This window comes from Myotis daubentonii, chromosome 8, assembly GCF_963259705.1.
Source record: "Myotis daubentonii chromosome 8, mMyoDau2.1, whole genome shotgun sequence".
Lineage (NCBI taxonomy): Eukaryota > Metazoa > Chordata > Mammalia > Chiroptera > Vespertilionidae > Myotis > Myotis daubentonii.
In genome coordinates this window covers 17,685,284-17,705,754 of record NC_081847.1, presented here as the reverse complement: position 1 = coordinate 17,705,754, position 20,471 = coordinate 17,685,284, and the positions used below count along the sequence as shown (strand labels likewise).

Sequence of the window (20,471 nt, the reverse complement as noted above, 5' to 3'; positions counted from 1 at the left end):
TCAGTTCTTCCTGGAAAACTGCATAAATATAACAGAGTTTCTCTCCATAATAATGGACAAAACAGAAAGTCCACAAAATTGAAATCTAAAGATAGCCCCAAACAATGTTTTTGCCTTTAATTTCAACCTTCTCCATCCGAGTTGCTATCACCGTGCACAGATGGACTGAGAGCCACCTTCCCTCCCGTCCCCTTTCTGATGGAGGGACAATTAATTAAATGACTCAAAGCCAGGAACTAAGGGCGAGAGCCTCAGGGCTTCCATTTCCAAAAACTAGATTAGGGGGTCTGTAAACTTGGATGAGAAAAAAAATACATCTTTATTTTTACTAACCACTGACATTTAACATTTCATTTCATTATTCATGAGGCAGCAAATCAGAGTGACATTGGCAGTACCTAGGCCTTTGTCTCCAATAGAAATGTGAGGTACTTTTGTACTGTATTACAGTGATTGCAGAAACTTCGGCTCTCTCTCCATTCATCATTACGTTGAAATGATTAACTCTTATAATAAGGAATTTTCCTGGCTCTTAGTCATAGAGAAACACATGTATTTACTATATCTCCATTTCTCAAAAGTTTTAATAACTGGATTTCAATAAGTTGGTTTCTGTGTAATTTTTTATTGATCGTATGCCTTTTATTACACAGTTTCATAGAGTGTAAAGGGCACATAGCACAGAATGTTTAAAGTTTCTTCACAGACTGTGAAGAAATGGCAGCTGGTGTGCTCAGCATTGTCAACACTGATTAAAGTTGTTCTTTTACATCAGGGACCACAAATGCATATTCCTGCAGACCCGGGTCTACCAGATAAATGAGGGAAGTGGTCGGGTCTCAGGAAAACAATAGCAGAAAGTAAGCAGACTCTGGCCTTTGACGTGGGGGCAATAGAGTGCAGGGGAGTGTGGCACCCTGAGGAATGCATGTCCTCCCTGCACAGGGCACCGCTGACAGCTCCATGTGACAGAAGACCCCCAGGCTGCCAGGTCTTCAGACTTTCCAAGAGAAGCCTCTAAGAGTCTTGGTGTTGTGGGAAAGTACCCCCTCCCCCCAAAAATACAATGTAGATGTTGGCAGTTTTTGCAATTAACAAGAAACAAAGGGGAAAAAATCTCTGAGCAGCCCAAACAACCAGAATAAAACAGCAGGCAGTATCTAGAATGAGATCAGTAGGCAACATAGAAATGTCCAGCTTTTCCTTTGTATTAAGAGTGTTTACTCCAGAATCACTAAACTTCCTCTCTTGTGCATATCCAAAGAAAGGCAAAATCCTTTTCTTGACCAACCCCCGAAATCTAATAAGTAGGGTTAACCAAATTTAGCAAATGAAAATCCAGGGCACCCAGTTACATTTCCATTTCAGAGAAGCAACCAATATATTTCCCAGGTGATATCTGAGATTATACTTATATTTTAAAATCACTCATTGTTCCCCTGAAATTTAACTGGGTGTCTTGTATTTTATCTGGCAACTGTACGAATAAGTCAACTCCAAGTCGTGATAGGGTAGTTTAAGTTACTATTAAAATTAATATGTAATAATAACATTAACACCCAACCTTGTAATTGCATTTTTGTTTTGTTTAAATAACATTTTTCTTGAAGGACTACCTATACTCAGAAAAGTGCATATATCGTAAGTACAGCTCAATGAGTTTCACAGCTGAGCACACCCAGACTGGAACCCTGATCAACAAACAGAAATGTCCTAGCCTCCAGGCGCCCTTCTACCCTTTCAGACTCTGCCCCTGGTCCGAGGGGGACACTATGCTGGACTTACAACAGCCTCAGTTAGTATGTCCTGCTTTCAAACTGTATGTAGAGAGGATTGGGTTGCATTTTTAAGCTTACAAAATTTGGGGTGGGAGGTGGAGAATGGGGGATTATCTGATTATTGGATTACTGTGTAAATCCATGTCTGGGGGTAGAACAGACACTGCCTGTGGCCCACTTGTGGCCACTCACCCTTACCATTTCAGTTCCAACTAGCCTGACCTCCAATTGCCAGAACCTGCGTTTCTCTGCCTGAGGGTTCTCATTAGTCACTGCCCCTGGGACAGCAAGTGCCAGGGAATTAAAACTCCAGGTGCAGCCCTCAACCAATGAGTGGGAGTGGGTGGGTAAATACCCCAGCTCTGCCCTAGCCGGTTTGGCTCAGTGGCTAGAGCCTTGGCCTGTGGATTGAAGGGCCCCAGGTTCGATTCTGGTCAAGGGCACATGCCTGGGTTGCAGGCTCAATCCCCAGTAGGGGGCATGCAAGAGGCAGCCAGTCAATGATTCTCTCTCATTATTGATGTTTCTATCTCTCTCTCTTCCCCCCTCCCCCTGCTTCTTCTCTGAAACCAATAAAAATATATTTTAAAAAAAATACCCCAGCTTCCCCTCCAGTTAAGTGAGACAAAGAGAGCTGCATGTTCTATGTGATCTCCCAGAGCTCCCCACCAAGATTGCACCCCAGTTACCCTGCTGTAACTTCCTTATTGTTCCTGCCTCACTTCCCCCACCCACTAACAATGTTTCCTAGAATGACCTCCCAAATAAGCCATGTGCCTCAGGCTCAGTTTCTAGAGGAGTCCAAGCTAGCATATCCGGTTACTTGAATTTATCCTAAATACCTTACATTTACTCACCAGACTCGTACCCCGTGCGGGTACCTAGTGCTGCTCAATGCAGTGCTGGGTGCTGGGTGCTGGTGCAGCAGTGCCTGCCAGTGAAAGTAGAACGTCCTCCCAGAGTGAGAGGCGGAGTCCCCAGGAGCATGGCAGGCCACAGTACAGCGTTTCTTCCCTAAGGCAGAGCTGACCCCCTGTGACATGTACGAGGACACTCTGAGCTACCGAATTGTGAAGACCTCGCAGGCGATGTTTACATTTAGCATGAAAACGACAGCACATAATGTTTTGGAAGATAGAGAAGGCACTCTGAGTCCCGGGCACTCCGGGCCATTATGAGCGTCTGTGGTTGTTGTTCAGCACAATCAATGAAGAGCAGTCAAGGGATCAACATCTGTACGTCTCCACTGTCCCGATGGGGCCTCGGTTTTATTTAAGTATCTCTCCAGCAGCAGCTTGTTCACTTGTCACTTGTTTTCTTCACACAAAACGAGAACTCAGAATGTGATTTCTTCGAAAAATAAAATTACAAACATGAACTCATTTGCATGTTTGTGAAGATTAATAAGCAGAAGTTCATCGTGTTTTGTAAAAGCATGTGGTGGTCTTTTTACATGGCCTGACTATTACTCTGCATTTCTGACAGTAAACGTCTAGAAAGCAGGAGCCATTTGTATTTTAGAGAATTTTCCCTGGATCGGAGGATTTAAAAGGTGTCCTTGAATAAAGAGCAGACAGTAGTGCCAAGACTTCCCCGTCGGAGGGAAACGCAAGCCAGACCCTACCTGTTCTGAACCCTAGGGCCACTGTGACTCGGGTTCTGTGGGGGCATCCCAGAGCCCCATCCTTGCTACACATGGTGTGGTTTTCTTCCCTGAGATGAGAATTGGCTATGGAAACTGTGTCAGCTCAAAAGCTTGGAACGAAACTCATGTTATGATTTTTCAAATCCCTTTTCCATGAAATCTGTGTGAAATAACATTTCTCTTAGACTATAGCAGTTTACGTTTTCTGTCATGTAACTATTAAAGTGTTCTGACTGCTTCAGTGGTTTTTTAAAAAAATGCAAACTGCTTACAATTTTGAGGATATTTGTGCTTTTTAAAATGCCTGCAATGTCAAATTCGGTTCTTCACCAAGAAAAATAATCATATATATTATATTGTGTTATATATACACTATAAATCTCCATTTATGGGATTTGGCAAAAGTAGATTACCGTTGTGAGTATGGGAAACAGAGTTTATTCTTGTATTATTATTATTATTTATTAATTATTGTATTATTTCTCATACAACTATAAACCTACTTTTGTCCCACTCTATATACTATGTTTGTATATTATCATATTATCATATACTAGAGGCCCGGTGCACAAAATTTGTGCATGGGTAGGGTCCCTAGGTCTGGCCAGCAATCAGGGTCGATCTATGGGGTGACCAGCAGGGTGATCAGGGGGGCCCCTGCTGGCACCCACCTTGGCCAGCCTGGTGCCACCTGCTCACTGTCCCTACCACCCCTAACCCCCTGCCCCCGCTGGTTGCCTCCCTCTGGGGGATGACTGGCAGGGCGATGGAGTGTCCCTGCAGGCTGGGGGCAGCCCCTGCATTGAGCATCTGCCCCCTGGTGGTCAGTGTGCATCATAGCGACTGGTTGTTCTGCTGGTAGGTTGATTTGCATATTAGGCTTTTATTATATTGGATAAATAGATATACGTAGGTTTGCAATACATATCCACATACAGAAAATATATAGTTTTATAATAAACAATTACTTTCAGCCTCTTAGAAGGAGTCAGAATTTTAAAAGATTATCACTCAACATTAGAATAAAGGAGAATGTTTTCCTCTGTTTGAGAAGTGTGCAGATTTTTTTGGTTTGTCTCTTTGTTTTCTTGTTGGATTGTTTTGTGAGGGTTTTTTTATTTGTTTGTTTGTTTTCTGCGTTTTGCCCCACTGAAACTAAATGGAATTATAAGAAGGAAACTGAAGCTGCACATTTCATAGAAAAAAAGTGTGAAATGTACTCCAGAAATAGAAAAGAAATATGAAGATGAAATCCCAGCTGGGAGGGATTCCTAGTGCTAGCGAGGGGAAATCGAGCCTCTGGCTTTAATTTATGGAGGGGTTTGCCAGCAGATGGCCCTTTGTAATCTGCACCATCTGTATTATTGATTAATGAGGTCAAGGGCAGAATTACTCACTGTTGGTTTTCTCCCAGGACCCTTCTTTTGGTCTTTTCACCAGCATGGCTTGTCTGTCTTCCTTGCAGCCATTTTACAAAGAGCTGAGGAAGCACCATGTTCTTCTCATCACTGTCCCCCCTGCTCTGGGTTGGGGACACCTGCCAACAGTTGCCAAAGAGCCTCCATGTTGATGCAGAGGTGCGAACATGTTCCTCTCTGCCAATAAGTATGTTCAGGGTCTGCGTCATAGAGTTGCTAGCCTCCTTCTCGAGATGAAAGACCCTTCGCTGAGAAGCAAAGGGAACCACTTAGCCCCCAAGCATCAGGATTTTCACGTTTGTGGGGAAAAAACATCCAACCACCAAACAGTGAGCTATATTGGTGTTGTGTTGGTGTTCTTTTTTAACTAATATGGCTAAACAGAGTAATTTCAGGTTCACTGACTCTCTCTCTCTCTCTCTCTCTCTCTCTCTCTCTCTGTCTTAGGATGTGTCCATACCATAATCATATCTGTATCTATGGTCCTATGGCAACTATTCTGCTTTGGTCGCTTGCCCTAAGTTTCTTTAAAGCAGTATATTTTTTAAAGGAAGCTGTGGTCACTGCTTTTTTTGTCTCTCACCTTCAACTCTTTCCTCCTTTGGCTACTGTCTCCAACACAGCTGCCTAATAGCTTGAAGTCATGGAGAAAAGAACATCTCCAGGAAGCCCTCACAAATGGGTGCCTGCTTTTCATCCTTGTCCTCAGTGAGCACTGTAGCTTAATATATGTGAACAGGGGCTTGAGACTCAAACTTCCTGAATTCAAATCCCAGCCCCTCCCCGCTATTAGTTGTAGGATCTTGGTCAACTCCCTCAACTTGGCCAAACCCGTATTGCTGGCCAATGAGGGAAGCAGTGCCCACCTTATTAGGTTGCTGTAGGATTGAATAAGATAATCCTTCTGAATTCCCTTACTTTTAAAAAAGTATCAGATATGTTTTCTGGTTGTGGACAAATAAAGCAACAGGGGATGCATTCAGGGCTGCCTGTGTGGAGTGAATGGGGTACTGCTGTGTGCCTGTGGGTCTGCACCACTCAGAGAGGGCACAGAACTAAGCAAAGTGCAGCTACGTGCATATACGAGGCTGCCCTGCTGGATCAGAAGGGCACGGAAATGGAAGCCACCAGGCTGCCTACCCAGAACCCACTTCTTCAGACCAGGTAACACACCAGGCACTCCAAGCACCCACTCCAACTACAAGCAACCTGCAAAAACCATCCAACACAGTATACAGAGACAATGTTTCCAAGATTGGGAGAAATAGCTATTCTATCTAACTCATATGAACAAACACAAAAAGTCAAACAAAATGGGGGAACAAAATAATATGCCCCAAATGAAGGAATAAGAAAAATACTCTGGAGAAAAACCCTAATGAAATGGAAAGTAAGTAATTTTCCTAATAAAGAATTGAATAAAAAACAGCCATAAGAATGCTCAACAAACTTGAGAGTAGAATAGAGGAACTCAGAAAGTACTTTACCAAAGAGATGTAAAGTGTAATAAAGAACCAATCAGATGAAGAATACAATAACTGAAATAAAGAATACATTAGAAGGAATAGACAGCAGTTTAGTTAATGCAGAAGAACGAATTGGAGACCTGGAAGACAGAAGAGTAGAAGACACAAGAGCAAAATGAAAAAATATTTTTTTAAAATGAGGATAGTATAAGAGATCTCAACATCAAGTGCCCTGACATTCCTATACACTCAGATTATAAGAATTCCAGAAGAAGAGAGAGAGAGAGAGAGAGAGAGAGAGAGAGAGAGAGAGAGAGAGAGAAAGGGTCAGAAAGAATATTTGAAGAAATAACAGCTGAAAAGTTTCCTAATCTGGGGAAGGAAATAAGCATCCAGGTACATTTCAGGTAACACAGAGAGTTCCAAACAAGATTAACCCAAAGAGACCCACACCAAGAATATCATAATTAAAATAGCAAAAAATAAAGATAAAGATACAATCCTAAAGGCATTCAGAATGAAACAACAAGTCACATATAAGGGAAACCCCATAAGGCTCTCAGCTGATTTCTCAGAATCAACTTCACAGAACAGAAGGGAATGGCAGGAAATAGTTAAAGGGCTGAAAGAAAGGAATTTACAACTTAAGATACTATATCCAGCAAGGTTAAACTCAGATTTGAGGAGAGAGAAAGATTTTCCAAAACAAGCAAAAATACAAGGAGTGCACAACCACTAAGCCAGCCTTTAACAAGAAATGTTAAAGGGTCTTTTTATGCAGAAAAAAAAAGGTCCATAATCAGAAATAAAAAAAGTACAGGAGAGAAATATTTTTCACTGTGGCGAGTGCTGGTCACAGAAAGGTAAGGTAGAGGTGGAGATGAGGTCATGGTCATAGCCCTTACTATAGAGACCACAGAATCATCAACGCTTTAACCAAAGGACTTGTATGCATGCATACGAGCATAACCAATGGACACAGACAAGAGGGGGGTGAGGGCATGTGCTGGGTGTGGGGGTGGCCAAGGAGAGGTCAATGGGGGAAAAAGGAGACTTATGTAATATTTTAAACAACAACGAATTTAAATTAAAAAACAAACAAAACCAATGCTCTCTAGAGCAGTGATTTGTTGTTGTTGTTGTTGTTGTTTGTTAATCCTCACCCGAGGGTATTTTTTTCCATTGATTTTTAGAGAGTGGAAGGGAGGGAGGAGGAGAGAGAGAAACATTGATGTGAGAGAGACACATTAATTGGTTGCCTCCCACATGCAGGAAATAAACCTACAACCCAAGTACATGCCCTTGTCCAGGAATTGAACCCGCAACTTTTCCTTATGTGGGCCAATATAGAGCAATGATTTTCAAGAATTTTTAAAACATGCAATATCTGATTATTTAGTCAGGGACACTGACGTTTTCTCCCTAACCATTCCCTTGCCAGCCTAATGGAATTCTCAGATAGTCCATTAAACACAGCCATCTTCCAGCCCCCCCCACCCCCCCACCCCCCGTTAAAAAATGGCTACAGCCAACATAATAATAGCCATCCAGTGTGAATGAATCAAAATTATACCTATTTTTTTACATATAGGCAAAAAGGATAATGTATTTTTTGGCGTGCCTCGAAATTTTAGTAATTAGTTTATGTGTGCCATGAGATGAAAAAGGTTGAAAATTACTGCTCTGGACTGTGTAAAGAAATTCTTCTCTGGTTTTACTCTGTCTTACTTGTCCTCTAGTTTATTGGTTCTATAGAGAAAATAATTGGTATTGCTAAGTGTGGGTTCTGAATCTGGAACTGATATTTGATGACATTGAAAGCTATTCTGTTTATAAAGAGATAAACTATTTCACTATGCATCCAGACTTCACATCTTAGACCTAGTGCAGTGTTATTTCTTTACATAGTAAATCTAAGTGGATAACTTGTATCATACTTTCTTTCTATTTTAGTTTTTATTTTTATTAAAGTTATATATGCACAGAGTTTAAGGAGGCAATCCGATCTAGAAGGCTTATTCAGAAACACAGCCATCTTCCAGCCCCCCAGCACCAATTTCCCACTCTTCTGAGGCGAATATTTCTCATTAGATTGGTTGTTCCTGCTACTTGCTCAATATCTCTAAATAACTTTCTTTGACAGAAATTACTTGATTTTGTAGTTTCAGACATTCTCCAGTGAACTCACAGTATGGAAGAGAAGGATTTAGGTCTATTTTAGCACCACCTGCCCTTTCTGCCCATTCCTCCATTCTCCCCAACTAGTAATATCATAAATTTGGTTACACAGTAGTCTATGCTTAGTTTACTATGACTCTGTGACCATTATTTATAGCTGAGCCATTAATACTTAATAATTCATCTTCCTTTCCTGCACAAGTCTGTTTTCCCTGTGGTTTATAATTACCTTTTTTGTTATTCATTTGTTTGCTTAGTTTTCTATGTTCTGTTCCCAGAGCCCTCTAGTATCCTTTCCATGGGTTCAGAATTCTCAGATATTCCATTAATTTTGTGCTTTCAGCCTCATTACTTCTGAGTCTTCTGACCTCTAATCTGGCTAGGTTATTTTCTAAGCCTGATAGAAAAGTTTAATTTTGGAATCTCATTTTTTCTGTTTTTTAGGATCTTCCTTCACTATTCTGAAGTTTTTCCTCACGTATTATTATAGACTAGAGGCCCGGTGCACAAAATTCATGCATGGGTGTGTGTGTGTGTCCCTCAGCCCAGCCTGCACCCTCTCCAACCTGGGACCCCACCGGGATCGGGTCTAAACAGGCAGTCAGACATCCCTCTCACAATCCAGGACTGCTAGCTCCCAACCACTCGCCTGCCTGCCAGCCTGATCACCCCCTAACCACTCCCCTGCCAGCCTGATCAACACCTAACTGCTCCCCTGCCAGCCCGATTGCCCCTAACAGCCCTCCCCTACAGGCCTAACAACACCTAACTGCTCCCCTGCCAGCCTGATCGCCCCAACTGCCCTCCCCTGCTGACCCAGTCACCCCTAACTTCCCTCCCCTGATGGCCTGGTCCCCTTCAACTGCCCTCCCCTGCTGGCCTGATCACCCACAACTGCCCTCCCCTGCTGGCCATCTTGTGTTCACATGGGGGCAGCCATCTTGTGTGTTGGAGTGATGGTCAATTTGCATATTACCTTTTTATTATATCAGATTCTTATTAGCTGGTATGATGAGTTATTGTAACATATTTTTATGTAACAAGTGGTTTACTCCCTTATTTTAGTGGAGCACATCTTCCAGTAGCTTTTTGAGAAGGGATGCATGAAAAGTAAAGTTTTTGAGACAAGCTCTTTTTATTTTTTAATCTTCTCTCACTTTTAAATGAACAATTGGTTGGACATAGACTCTCAAATATCTTCAAAATTATCTTCTAGCTTCCAGTGCTTTTGTTCAGAAATAAAAAGCCATTGTGGTTTTGACCCTTTGTATATAATCCTGTCTCTCTCTCTCTCTCTCTCTCTCTCTCTCTCTCTCTCTCTCTCAGTTCCTAGAACCTTTCTGTGCCCCCATATTCTGAAATTACTGATGACATGCCTTGGTGTACAACTTTTTTACCGATTGAGCTGGACACTCAGAGGGCCCTCTTCTTACTCAGAAAATGCACATCCTTAACTCCTAGAAATTTCCCTTGAATTATTTATTTGATTATTTACATTTCTCTGTTTTCTGGAACTCCTGCTCTGCAAATGCTGGGTATCCTGTTTTCTGTTAAGGTGTGGGGTGTGCAGCCACTCATCTGCTTGCAGTGGTGGAGGAAGTCTAGGTACTAGGTTCTTGAGCAGTCTTCCAGTTACCCTGTTTTTATGCTCACCTTCATCCATACATCTAGAGCTTTGCCCACTTCCAGCTGAAGGACTATTGATTCTTCTGTTTTTAAATTTCCAAAATTTTGTTGCTCTAATCAGCTCTTCTGTTCTTTTTCTTGCAGGTTTATGTCTTTTTTTTTTCTAAAAAAAAAAATCCCTTTACTATTATCTTACTATGATATAATGAGAAACAGCAAAAGTAATATGTGTCCAACCTGCCATCTTAAACTAAAAGCCCAAGTGATTTTTTTAAAGAAATGCAGAGTTGTCCAGCCAGTGTGGCTCAGTGGTTGAGTGTTGACCTATGAACGGTCCGATTCCTGGTCAGGGCACATGCCCGGGTTGTGGGCTCAGTCTTCTGTGTGAGGTATGCAGGAGGCAGCCAATCAATGATTCTCTCTCATCATTAATGATTCTCTCTCTCTCTCTCTCTCTCTCTCTCTCTCTCTCTCTCTCTCTCTCTCTTCTCTCTTTCTCTCTCTCTCTTTCCCTTTCTCTCTGAAATCAATAAAAATATTTTTAAAGAAATTCAGAATTTATACTTGCTACATGTTTTAACTCCATGTGTCTAATTTTAATGAGTTGAGTGAATATTCACAATCTTTTGTGACCTACTGGAAAGTGAACACTATAGTCCAGTTTAATCCATTCTGTGGCTGGTGAAGGAGGACCATCGGTTCTAAGAGTTGACAATATAAGGAGAGAATATAAAAGGGTAAAAAAAATGCTTTATATTTGTTCTAAAGTGATTTTTGTAGCACCCGTCCTCTTCTTGACAACCCCATCATCTGTAATTTAGACCCGCAAATATGAAACCTAACAAGGTAAAATTAGCAACAGAAAATACCTAAGCGTTCGTATAACACGTGGAAGAACGTGTTAATGGAAAGCGACGGGACTCATTATTCATTTATGGTTCTATTTAAGTCATAGCTCTCATGTTATTTGAATCCAGAAAGCCTTCTCGGGTTTGACATTGCTGGTCTTTTCCGTATAGACTGACACAGCAGCCAGGGAGAGAAAAGGCACCAAAGGTTGCCTTGTCCCTGGAACCCCTTTTTCCTATTGTGTTTGGTACAGCATGTGCCTGTCATTGGTCCAGCTGAGTGTTGGCATTTGCTTTGTCCTTTTTCACTTACCAGGCCAAGCTCAACGACAGCCAGCTATATCCTGTGGCCAAGGGGTAGCTGACACTTTTCTAGGGAGGCGGGAGGAAGTTGTAACATCCCAGGGAAGTCATGGCATTATGGAATCTCCCCAATTCCTTTGTGAGGGTCTGAGAGCATAGACCTACATGCAAAGCAAAAAAAAATAATAATAATAATAATAATAGTAGGTATTCCTCAAAAAGAGATATTGAAGAACATATCAAGGAGACATGATTTTTCCTTCAGAATAAAAGTCTGACCCTGGCACCCCTGACTCCCTCCCCTCCCCAGTCTCTTCTCTGTGCAGTGCCCAGCCCTGGCTCCTCCACTCTCCTTTGTCATACCCAGGGGCCTCCTTCTCCTGAAGGAAGTGTGGACACAGCTGCCTGTCGGCATCAGCTCAGCAGAGCCATGGTATCTTTAAAGGGACATTTCCCAACTGCCTAAGGACCACATTTTCTCCAGATCAATATGCAAATTGATCTTTCAAACTTCTGACTAAACCAGGGGTCAAATGCCAACGAGGCTAGGCATATAATAGAGATGAGAATAGAGTGCCAGGAGAGGAGTGCCCATCGGGCTTGCCCATGTCCCTTCTGAAGGACAGCTTTGGGTCTTCATTCCACACAGGAGCTCGGGCTGTGGCAGATGTTAGAGTGTTGACAAAGGACATGGGATAAGATTGCTGATCCCATCGCCTTATGGGACATTAGCGATGCTAGGGCTGACCGGCTCCTGGGAAACACGGGACTCCTCTGACAGGTGGCTGTGCACCAAAGGTCCCCCTCAGTCTTCCTGAACCCTCCTCAGACTGCCCTGCCGCCTGCAATGCATCCACCCAACCTTCCCATCTCCTTTACACGTCAGACCCGAGCCATGTTGGGTGGCACTCCCAGCTTGCCTGACTGCTTCCCCATTTTCTCTCACAGGCCGATCCCCCTAATAAAATTGGGGCAGGTGTAATCCCATCTTGGCTTGTGCTTTCCAGAAGGTCCAGACTGATACACCTAACGATCTTCAATAAATTCATATTGACTGGCAGATTGACTGGTCAAGGACAGGAAAGAGAAATACTAGCCAAGTTTTCTCCTTTGCACAGTTGGTTGTCCTGCTCCTTACTGTCTTTCCCCCGCTTTTCCTTCAGGTTGTGGCTTTGTCCTCCTGGTGCCTGCTGAGGGATTCGATTTACTACACGCTGTCTGTGGTTGCACTCATCGTGGTAAGTGTGTGGGGGCCACCTCGCCTGAATTCCCTTACATTGAGCTCCGGACCACCCTTCCTACCACTCAGGGTTATGTGCGGCTCCTCTGCATGGAGCAGGTTTGAGGTGCCTGGTGATAGACGAGCGAATGGGTGTCCATGCCTGGAGACGGTCTTTCTCTCTCCCAGCGACTTTGATCAGCCAGCACCCCTCGCCTGATAGTTGGAGCTCAGAATAGGAGTGTCACCTGTGGTTATCTGGTTGCATGAGAGCCCCTGCTGTTTTTCTGTGATCTCCTGATGTTCCCGCTCACTTTCCTCACCGGCTCCTCTGTAACTCCCTTCATCGCCAGCGTCCCTGGATCTGGACCGTACTTCTCCCTCTCACTCAGTACGCACTCCCAGGACTGCCCTGCTCTTCCCCCAGCGCCCGTCGCCGTTAACACCTTTGTGCGGACACCCCTACACTGTGCTCTTAACAGCGGCAGCTCCCTGAAATTCAGCCATGGATTAGCAAACTCTCTACTACACATCTTCATCCGCCAAACTCAACATGTCTCTAAACTGACGACGATTTTCCAAGGCCGGCCCTCTTCCTATGTCTCGGCCCCCATTCCTATCCTGCCACCCACCCTGGGAATGATTAAACTCACCTTTCCCCCACCTGCCACTATGCTCATTTGGCTTACTTGTCCTGTGGATCTTCATCTTGCAAAAATCCCCCCAGTGTGTTCTCCTTAACCCATCAGTTGAGGCTTTTTACATCTCCGGCCTGAGCAGATCATCCCAGGTCGGTGTTGCAATGAGTAGTGTCGCTGCCCCCCTCCTCTCACTGCTCCCCCCAATCCATCCCAAGTGCTATCTTCACAAAGAACACCTGGGAATGGGTCCCTTGTTTCAGTGGTCAGTGGCTCTATGTCTGCTGTGGGGGCAAACCAAACTCCTCAGCGTGGCAACCATGCTGTCCCAGAGAAGGCTGGCAAGTCAGAAAGAATTGAAATGGGAGTTGGGAGATCTAACTTCTAATTCTGGTCCCCCCCCCCCATCCCCCGCCCTTACCAGCTCCGTGTCCCCGGAGAAATCAATCTCTCCGGGTCACAGTTTTCTTACCTACGGATCACAGTGAAGGTCTTGGGTTAGAGCCAAGTCCCCTCATTCCGGGGCCATTGATAATGGGGAGCGGGAGGCCCACCTGAAGGAGAGCTCACGTGGGACCTGAAGACGCTGTTGAGCCCCTGGGTAGGAAACCTAAGGACACACTTGACTCTGTGTTCTTGTCCTCAGTTATAACCCATGGAAAAGGTATGAGCACCCCAATTCTAGAAGACTCTTCTGCTCCCCGCGCCCAGGCCTGTCTGACACTCCCCGCAGAGGTGCAGGAACCGCGCTGATCACGTGCGCTGTGCTCTTCCATCTTGGGGTATTTTAGGATATTTCTGCAAGTTACTTTTTAAAAGAGGCATGGTTAGGGGGTGGGGTATGCAGCTTTCTACATTTGCTGAATTCCAGAAAGAGATGACCACGCTCAGAAAGACAAGGTGATGAGACCAACAGCCCTGGCCAACGTGGCCAGGAGCACAGACCTGGCAACGTCCGCTCCCCAAAGCAGACGTGCGGGCCTCAGCTTAGTCCTCAGTTTTCAGCATTGACACCTCCTGGTCTGCGTGTGAAATAACCTGTGTTCTGTACAATTCATCCTGACACGTCCGAGATGAATCAGAAGCACTTGTTGCTAATGAGGTGTTAAGTGAGGAAGTAAAGCCGTTTTGTGCTTCAGGCTGCAGGTGCCATTCGCTGGAGCGGGGTCTCTGGGCCCCCATGTGCGGGGGCGAATGGCAGAGCTGAGCAGACACTCAGGCTGACGGCAGCTCTGCATCCCCCCTCATGGCAACAACGTGCAAAAGCAAGCACTTCCCGGCAGTTCCCTGAAGGTGAACTGTGTTTAAAGACCAGATGTCAAGAGATTTGTGTTTTGAGAAAAATTGCATTTCTCCCTGTTAGGAAGAAATGGGGAAAGGCAAGTTCGGGTCCTCAGGGCTTGGGCTTGGTTCCTGGTACTTTAACTGGCGCTCCTCCAGCTTCAGTGTGCCCCGGACATGCCCAGCGTGCTTACTCAGAATGCACAACCGGAGGTCTTAATCCAGCGGTTCTGGGGCAGGACCCAGGAATTTGCACTTTACCCGGACCCTCTCCCCATTCCCAGGTGATTCTGCTGCTAGCACCACACTGCACTTTGAGAAGCTGAACTTCAAATACCATTGGACACCATTTCCTCCAGAGACCTGGATAGCCAGATAGCTGGCTGTTGCATGGCCATGACCATTTCTAGAGTAAACTTTGAGATTCTCAAAAGCAAGGCATAGTGGCTGCTTGGCTGTGAATTTCTGACTGCTGCCCATCCCCAGGGTCATTATCACATGAAACGTAAAACCATCATGAAAGGTAGAAGTCTTATACCCAGAAGACAGTGCTTAGTGGCACTTGGCAATGGAGGTTTCTCAGTATCCCCAAATCTGTCCCATGCCCAGCGCTATGCTGCTGCTGCTCACGCATGGTGTGTCTTTTTGTCAAGGTTTCCTGGTCTCCTCTTTCTGTGTTCCCCTAATGTCATGGTGACAAAATCACTTTCCTTCTGGCCTTCCTATATAATACTAAGCTTCTCTACAGGACCCTGCCGTGTGCATTTAAAATTCCTGTATTTAAAAGCCTTTCCTTCTATCCACAAATAATTACCAATCACCTGAACAATTTATTTTAACAATTAGGGTTCCCCAACCCCTTCTTCCCCTTTTTATGGTTCTGAACTGTTCAGAAGACTGGACTGCCGGTCCCCTGAGGTGATACAATGAAGAGTGAGTTTACCCAGAGGGCAAGTCTGCACTAAATGAGACCAGATGCCACTTTTATCTATGTCCCTGGGGGCAGTCCTTCAGGCCCAGCAGAGGATCCAAAAAGCGGGAAAGATAACTTCTCCAGGGATGCTCATGGCCACTGGGCCAGGAGGGTGCTAATGGAGTCGGTGCTACCTGAATCCTGAAACAGCTAAAATGGAAATTGGTGCAGATGGACCCAGCCAAGAAAAAAACCATGAGAGTACGGCAAATGCGTGCATTCTGAAACCAGCAGAGCTTAACAGCTCACTTTGAGACGAGGGACTCAGTTCACTTAGGTAGCTGCTCTGTGCTGTTTTCTGGTGTGCTCACTGTTGGTTTTTAGGGAGAGAGGGAAGAAATTAAGAAGATGGTATTGCCTACGGCAGTTATCATTTCACAAATGGACAGTGCGTGCCTCGGAGCCTTTCCCCTGCAGCCCTGATGGCGTTCTCTGCAGGGAAGCTTCCGGCCCTGGAGAAGCAGGATGTGGCCGGGAGGGTGGCCCGTAACTGTGGTCTCTAGAAGAGAAGTCTCACCTTTCAGACCTGGGAGTATTCTGGGCTCTTTGGAGTATGTCCCTTCATGCATCTACCCAATAAATAGTCTCCTCGTCCTCAGGGACCCTCCTGCTGCTTCTCTCCCTCCCCCGTAACTCCCCACTTGGACTTTCACCACAGACAGCTCCAGCCCCCACTCCTATCCTTGCTCCAAATTCCAGCAGGCCCCGCAGTCTCTCTTATTGAAATGTTACTGTAATTTACATAATCATGCAATTTACATAAATGCAAATGATTCATTACATCCTCGGTCTAACAGCTGCCCTAAAAGGAATACTTTATTTTTACCCTTCATCTCTGCTTTGAGACTGGGGACGTGGGCCTCAACAGAAGGGAAACCTCCGTGGAGTCGATAGGCCTCAGACAGCTTCAGGATAACTTGGACAGGGTCAGGATCCAGACTGGGGAGTGCTGTCTCCCCGGAGAAGGGCCAGGTGAGCCATTAGCACCAGTTGGGAGGCCATCAGGGCGACCGGAGCAAGATACAGCACAGCAGTGAGGCTCATTTGAGGTGACACTGCTCTCTCTCTCTCTCTCTCTCTCTCTCTCTCTCTCTCTCTCTCCCCTTCCCACCCCCCCCAGAGGGCTCATTGCAATCTCCCCTCTAGAGGGAATTCTGTGGGGACAAAGAGAGATGACTCAAGTGGCTGCCAGAGGTGGCCTAGCAGCACAGTCCAGCATGGCAGCCACTAGGCATGTGGCTACTGAGCTCTCAAAATGCTGCTAATGAGACCACAGGCCTAACATGTTGATTTAATTCATTTACATTTGTGTCGCCATAGGTGACTAGTGCCCATCATCCTGGAGAGCAGTTGTTAGAGAGCAAATTCTCCCATAGAAAATAGACCTACATCGTCACAGCATCTGTAAGTGTTAACAAGCATAGCCTCCATGCTTAATACAGGATTGAGAGCTCTGTTAGGTCTGTTGACGATTTCCCAGTTCAATACTCCAGACAATACAAGCTAGCGACTACAGGAGCCCCATTTCAGAGATGGCAAAACCGAGGCTCCAGAAATTCAGGCATTTGCCAAAAGGTCAGGTTTACCAGAGCAGGTGTCTAAGATGATACATCTACACCACCCCGGCAAAGAATTCGGATTTTCTCTCCAATAAAATCTGCCTTTCTGTCTCTGAAGTCATCCTGATGTTACTTCAGCTACCACGCAATCCGCCCTAGAGAAGCATGTCTGCGGCACTTACCCTTAGCTTTTTAGATGGAAGACAAGAGCGTCCACCATCCCGCTCCTGGAACTCTTTCACCGAATGTAACACCATCCAGAAATGTTCTCATCTTGGCCTTTCTTTGAGAGAGAGAGACATCTTATGGTCATGTGGATGGTCATCCTTAACGCCCCTGGCCTCCATGGCCCTGCGCCTCTGGCTCATCACCCTCTGAGCCTCCTGCAGCCCCATCGCTGTCAAGTCTGCCTGCCAGAGGTGCTCATGGCCCAACTCCCAACACCCTTTACCCTTCCAGTGTAAACCATCTCGGTGCATAGCAGCAGCTCCCCAGCGTATTCCATCTGACTCCTCCTCGGATGGAATCGCATTGGCTTAGCTGTCTACACCCCTGGCCCTGAAGCTGAGGAAGTCAGGACTCCGTTAGGGCACATCTGAGGGTGTGTGTCTCCACGCTGTCGTGGGTAGGGTCTGGGGGGGAGAAACAGTTATATCTCCAGTAAAAGAGAGGAGATTTTCCAGGTTCCGAAGTCTCTTGAAAGAGAATGATGGCGTCGAGTTCTATTATTTTCACTGCTTAAAATTCTAACGGCGCCAGTGATTATAATACCAGTTACGCAATCTTAGCTTCAGCAGTGCAGCCGTCCTGCTCCATGGTTACAGCTTACCGTGAGCAAAACCAGGGGTGGCGTGCACCACAGGGACTGCCACCTGCCGCCCTGCACAGAGCCCGGCCGGCCTCTCCACTCCTGCTCCCTCACCTGGGCGAATCCTGGCTCGTCTTTTCCCTACTGTGCCATCTTGAATGTGCCACTCCCTTAGCAGTTCCCTGGGGTGTTCTAACATCCATGGATCCACCTGCCTGATGGCGGCCCATCTCTCTTAGAAGGCTTCTAGAGCAGACACCAGGTCTGAAAAGCTCATTTCCATGGAACCCAATTGTTTCTCTGACGCCCGGAGGAAAAGAGAAATGCACTCCTGTTTGTTCCCATTTAATTCATCTGTGGAACACGTGCAAAGCTCTGGGCGAAGCCAAAAGAGGCTTTGGATGAACCACGGGTGGGTCAGAGAGCAGGTGCTCTGACCAGCCATGTGCAACAAAGCTGGGATCCAGGTAGCAGTCAGCACTGCCCACGTGTGGCCACAGCGGGCAGACCCAGTGCCTGGCCCCAAACACCCCCAGCAGAGCTCACAGAGCTGCTTTCCCAAGGCCTGTTTTCAAAACTCTGACTGGGAAAAGAGCGGGTCAGTTCTGAAGGGACCCAGCTGGTCCCTCAACCTCAAGGCATCAGGGGAACTGAGCGTTGGCATAGGATGAGGGATCCACCTGTCCCCAGTTCAGAGCACCAGGCGGGAGCTGCCTCCAGAACCTCACCTTGCCCTGCGACAGCAGCGGATTTGCTGAAGGCCCCTCAGGAGGCTGTGTGCCTTGAGGTGTTTGCCCTCCTTCCAGGAGATTTAATGGGCTTGGACTGACTTCATTTCAAACCTTGCTGCCTTGGCAGAAAGACAAGCCTGAGGGCTGTGATGCGCTCGCCATCTAGTGGTCACTGGGTGGGACTGGGGCACGGTTTCTTGTCTCAGGACATAAAATTGATTTCGGGTTGTCTCCTACCCTAGTAATACCGCTGGAAGGGATGGGGGAAGTTATTTTGTCTTCTTTTAGTCACAGAGAGAGCATGATGATACAGAAGGATATGCAACACTTGTCTTAAAAGAATAAAATAGCCGAAACCGGTTTGGCTCAGTGGATAGAGCGTCGCTTGCGGACTGAAAGGTCCCAGGTTCGATTCCGGTCAAGGGCATGTACCTGGGTTGCGGGCACATCCCCAGTGGGAGATGTGCAGGAGGCAGCTGATCGATGTTTCTCTCTCATCGATGTTTCTAACTCTCTATCTCTCTCACTTCCTCTCTGTAAAAAATCAATAAAATATATTTAAAAAAATAAAAAAAATTAAAAAAAAGAATAAAATAAAATCTGTAAGGAATAATCCATTCCTTAACCATCAGCACAATCGAGTGAGAGTCTCCTGCCCTGTCATTTTAAGAGTTTTCAGACGGGCTGATTCCAACACTTCTGAAGGATGTACTTGCCTGGGGGGACACTCTGTGACCAGTGCCGATGTCCTCATTTTCAGCCTTTGAGTGACGATCATCTGATGCTCGGAGGCAGCTCATAACTCACCTTCCACTCCTCTCTCACCATAAACAAGCCAATTTCCATTTAGATTTCCATAAAGGCCTGGTTTCTAGTTCCTTTTATCCATTTGATTGTTCTTTTTTGAGTCCTTTCTCGTTTTTTTATCCAGTTCTTTTAAAGTAATGGGGTAACAACCACACTGTGTGCTTATTAGCCACAGGGCAGCGAAGGCCTCCTGGCTGAGTGGTCAGGGGTGAGACATGGCTGCATCTGTTACCTGGAGGACTCCTCATTGCACCACTTGTCAGTACTCTAGCCAGATCATCTGCATTTCTCTTCCTCTGTCCGCCTCTCTGAACCACATTCCCCCATCACTCCCCGGCCACAGGTATTACCTGGACGTCAGGCCCAGAACACTCCATCCTTAATTGCGTGTCATGTCCTGTGTTGTCCAGATTTGCCCCGCTGTTTCTATGATTTATGGTTCTCCCATAAATTCTGTCCTCAGTCTGGGATCCATTGTACAATTTATTCCATTCTGATTTTTTTGTTGTTGGTATGATCCTTGAAAGAACAGCTAAAGATGTATTGCTCTGTGCCCCCATGTCAGTCAAATCACACATAATAAGGGCTTCCTAAAAGCTACTTTCCTACTATAGAGGATGGCCTGCCTTCCCTGAGAGATGGAAATCAAATTGGTGCTCTAATAAACCCTGTACCAGCATCCAGTGCCCTTCTAAGTGGCTATGAATTGATTGCTCCAGCCCACTGCTGAAGACTGATATTGAATTAACTTCAATTAATAGAAAACATTTTCCAACTTAAATCATTGGTCCTGTTCCGTGATTTCTTGAAAGCAATTCTTTTAAAGCTAGCGATTATACAGAAGCATCCGTGACCGGCTTCCGAGAGCGGATCCCAAACCATCCAGCCCGGGCCGCTCCATCGCTTCTTTCACCCCCTTAGTCCCCTTCCCATTCCAGTTTGACACTTTCATCCAGTGTCACTCTGTTGACACTGACCACAACGACCAGAGTCACCGACCTGGCGGAGCCAACATCTTTTTCCATGTCTCTGAGGAAGAGCGAGTTGCAAATGAGTGTGCCCGTTTCTCCTCACCCCTCTCTCTGCACTTCCGGGGTCCTTGGGGAAGGGTCCTCTGACGTGCCTCTGCTCTGTACCCTGCACGTCTTTGTGGTGGTTTCCTCTGCGTCTCACAGCAGACGGTCACTGTGGTC

At 45.7% G+C, this 20,471-nt stretch overlaps 1 protein-coding gene across 2 annotated transcripts in view; it reads left to right on the top strand.

Moving 5' to 3' along the window:
* The window catches only part of SLC24A3 (solute carrier family 24 member 3), a 489,682-nt gene that overhangs the window by 416,999 nt on the left and 52,212 nt on the right, over positions 1-20,471 (top strand). For both annotated transcript variants that reach the window (XM_059705440.1, XM_059705441.1), the window contains one exon: positions 12,426-12,500. In XM_059705440.1, the coding sequence (XP_059561423.1) occupies positions 12,426-12,500 (75 nt within the window). The remainder of the gene's footprint in view (positions 1-12,425; positions 12,501-20,471) is intronic.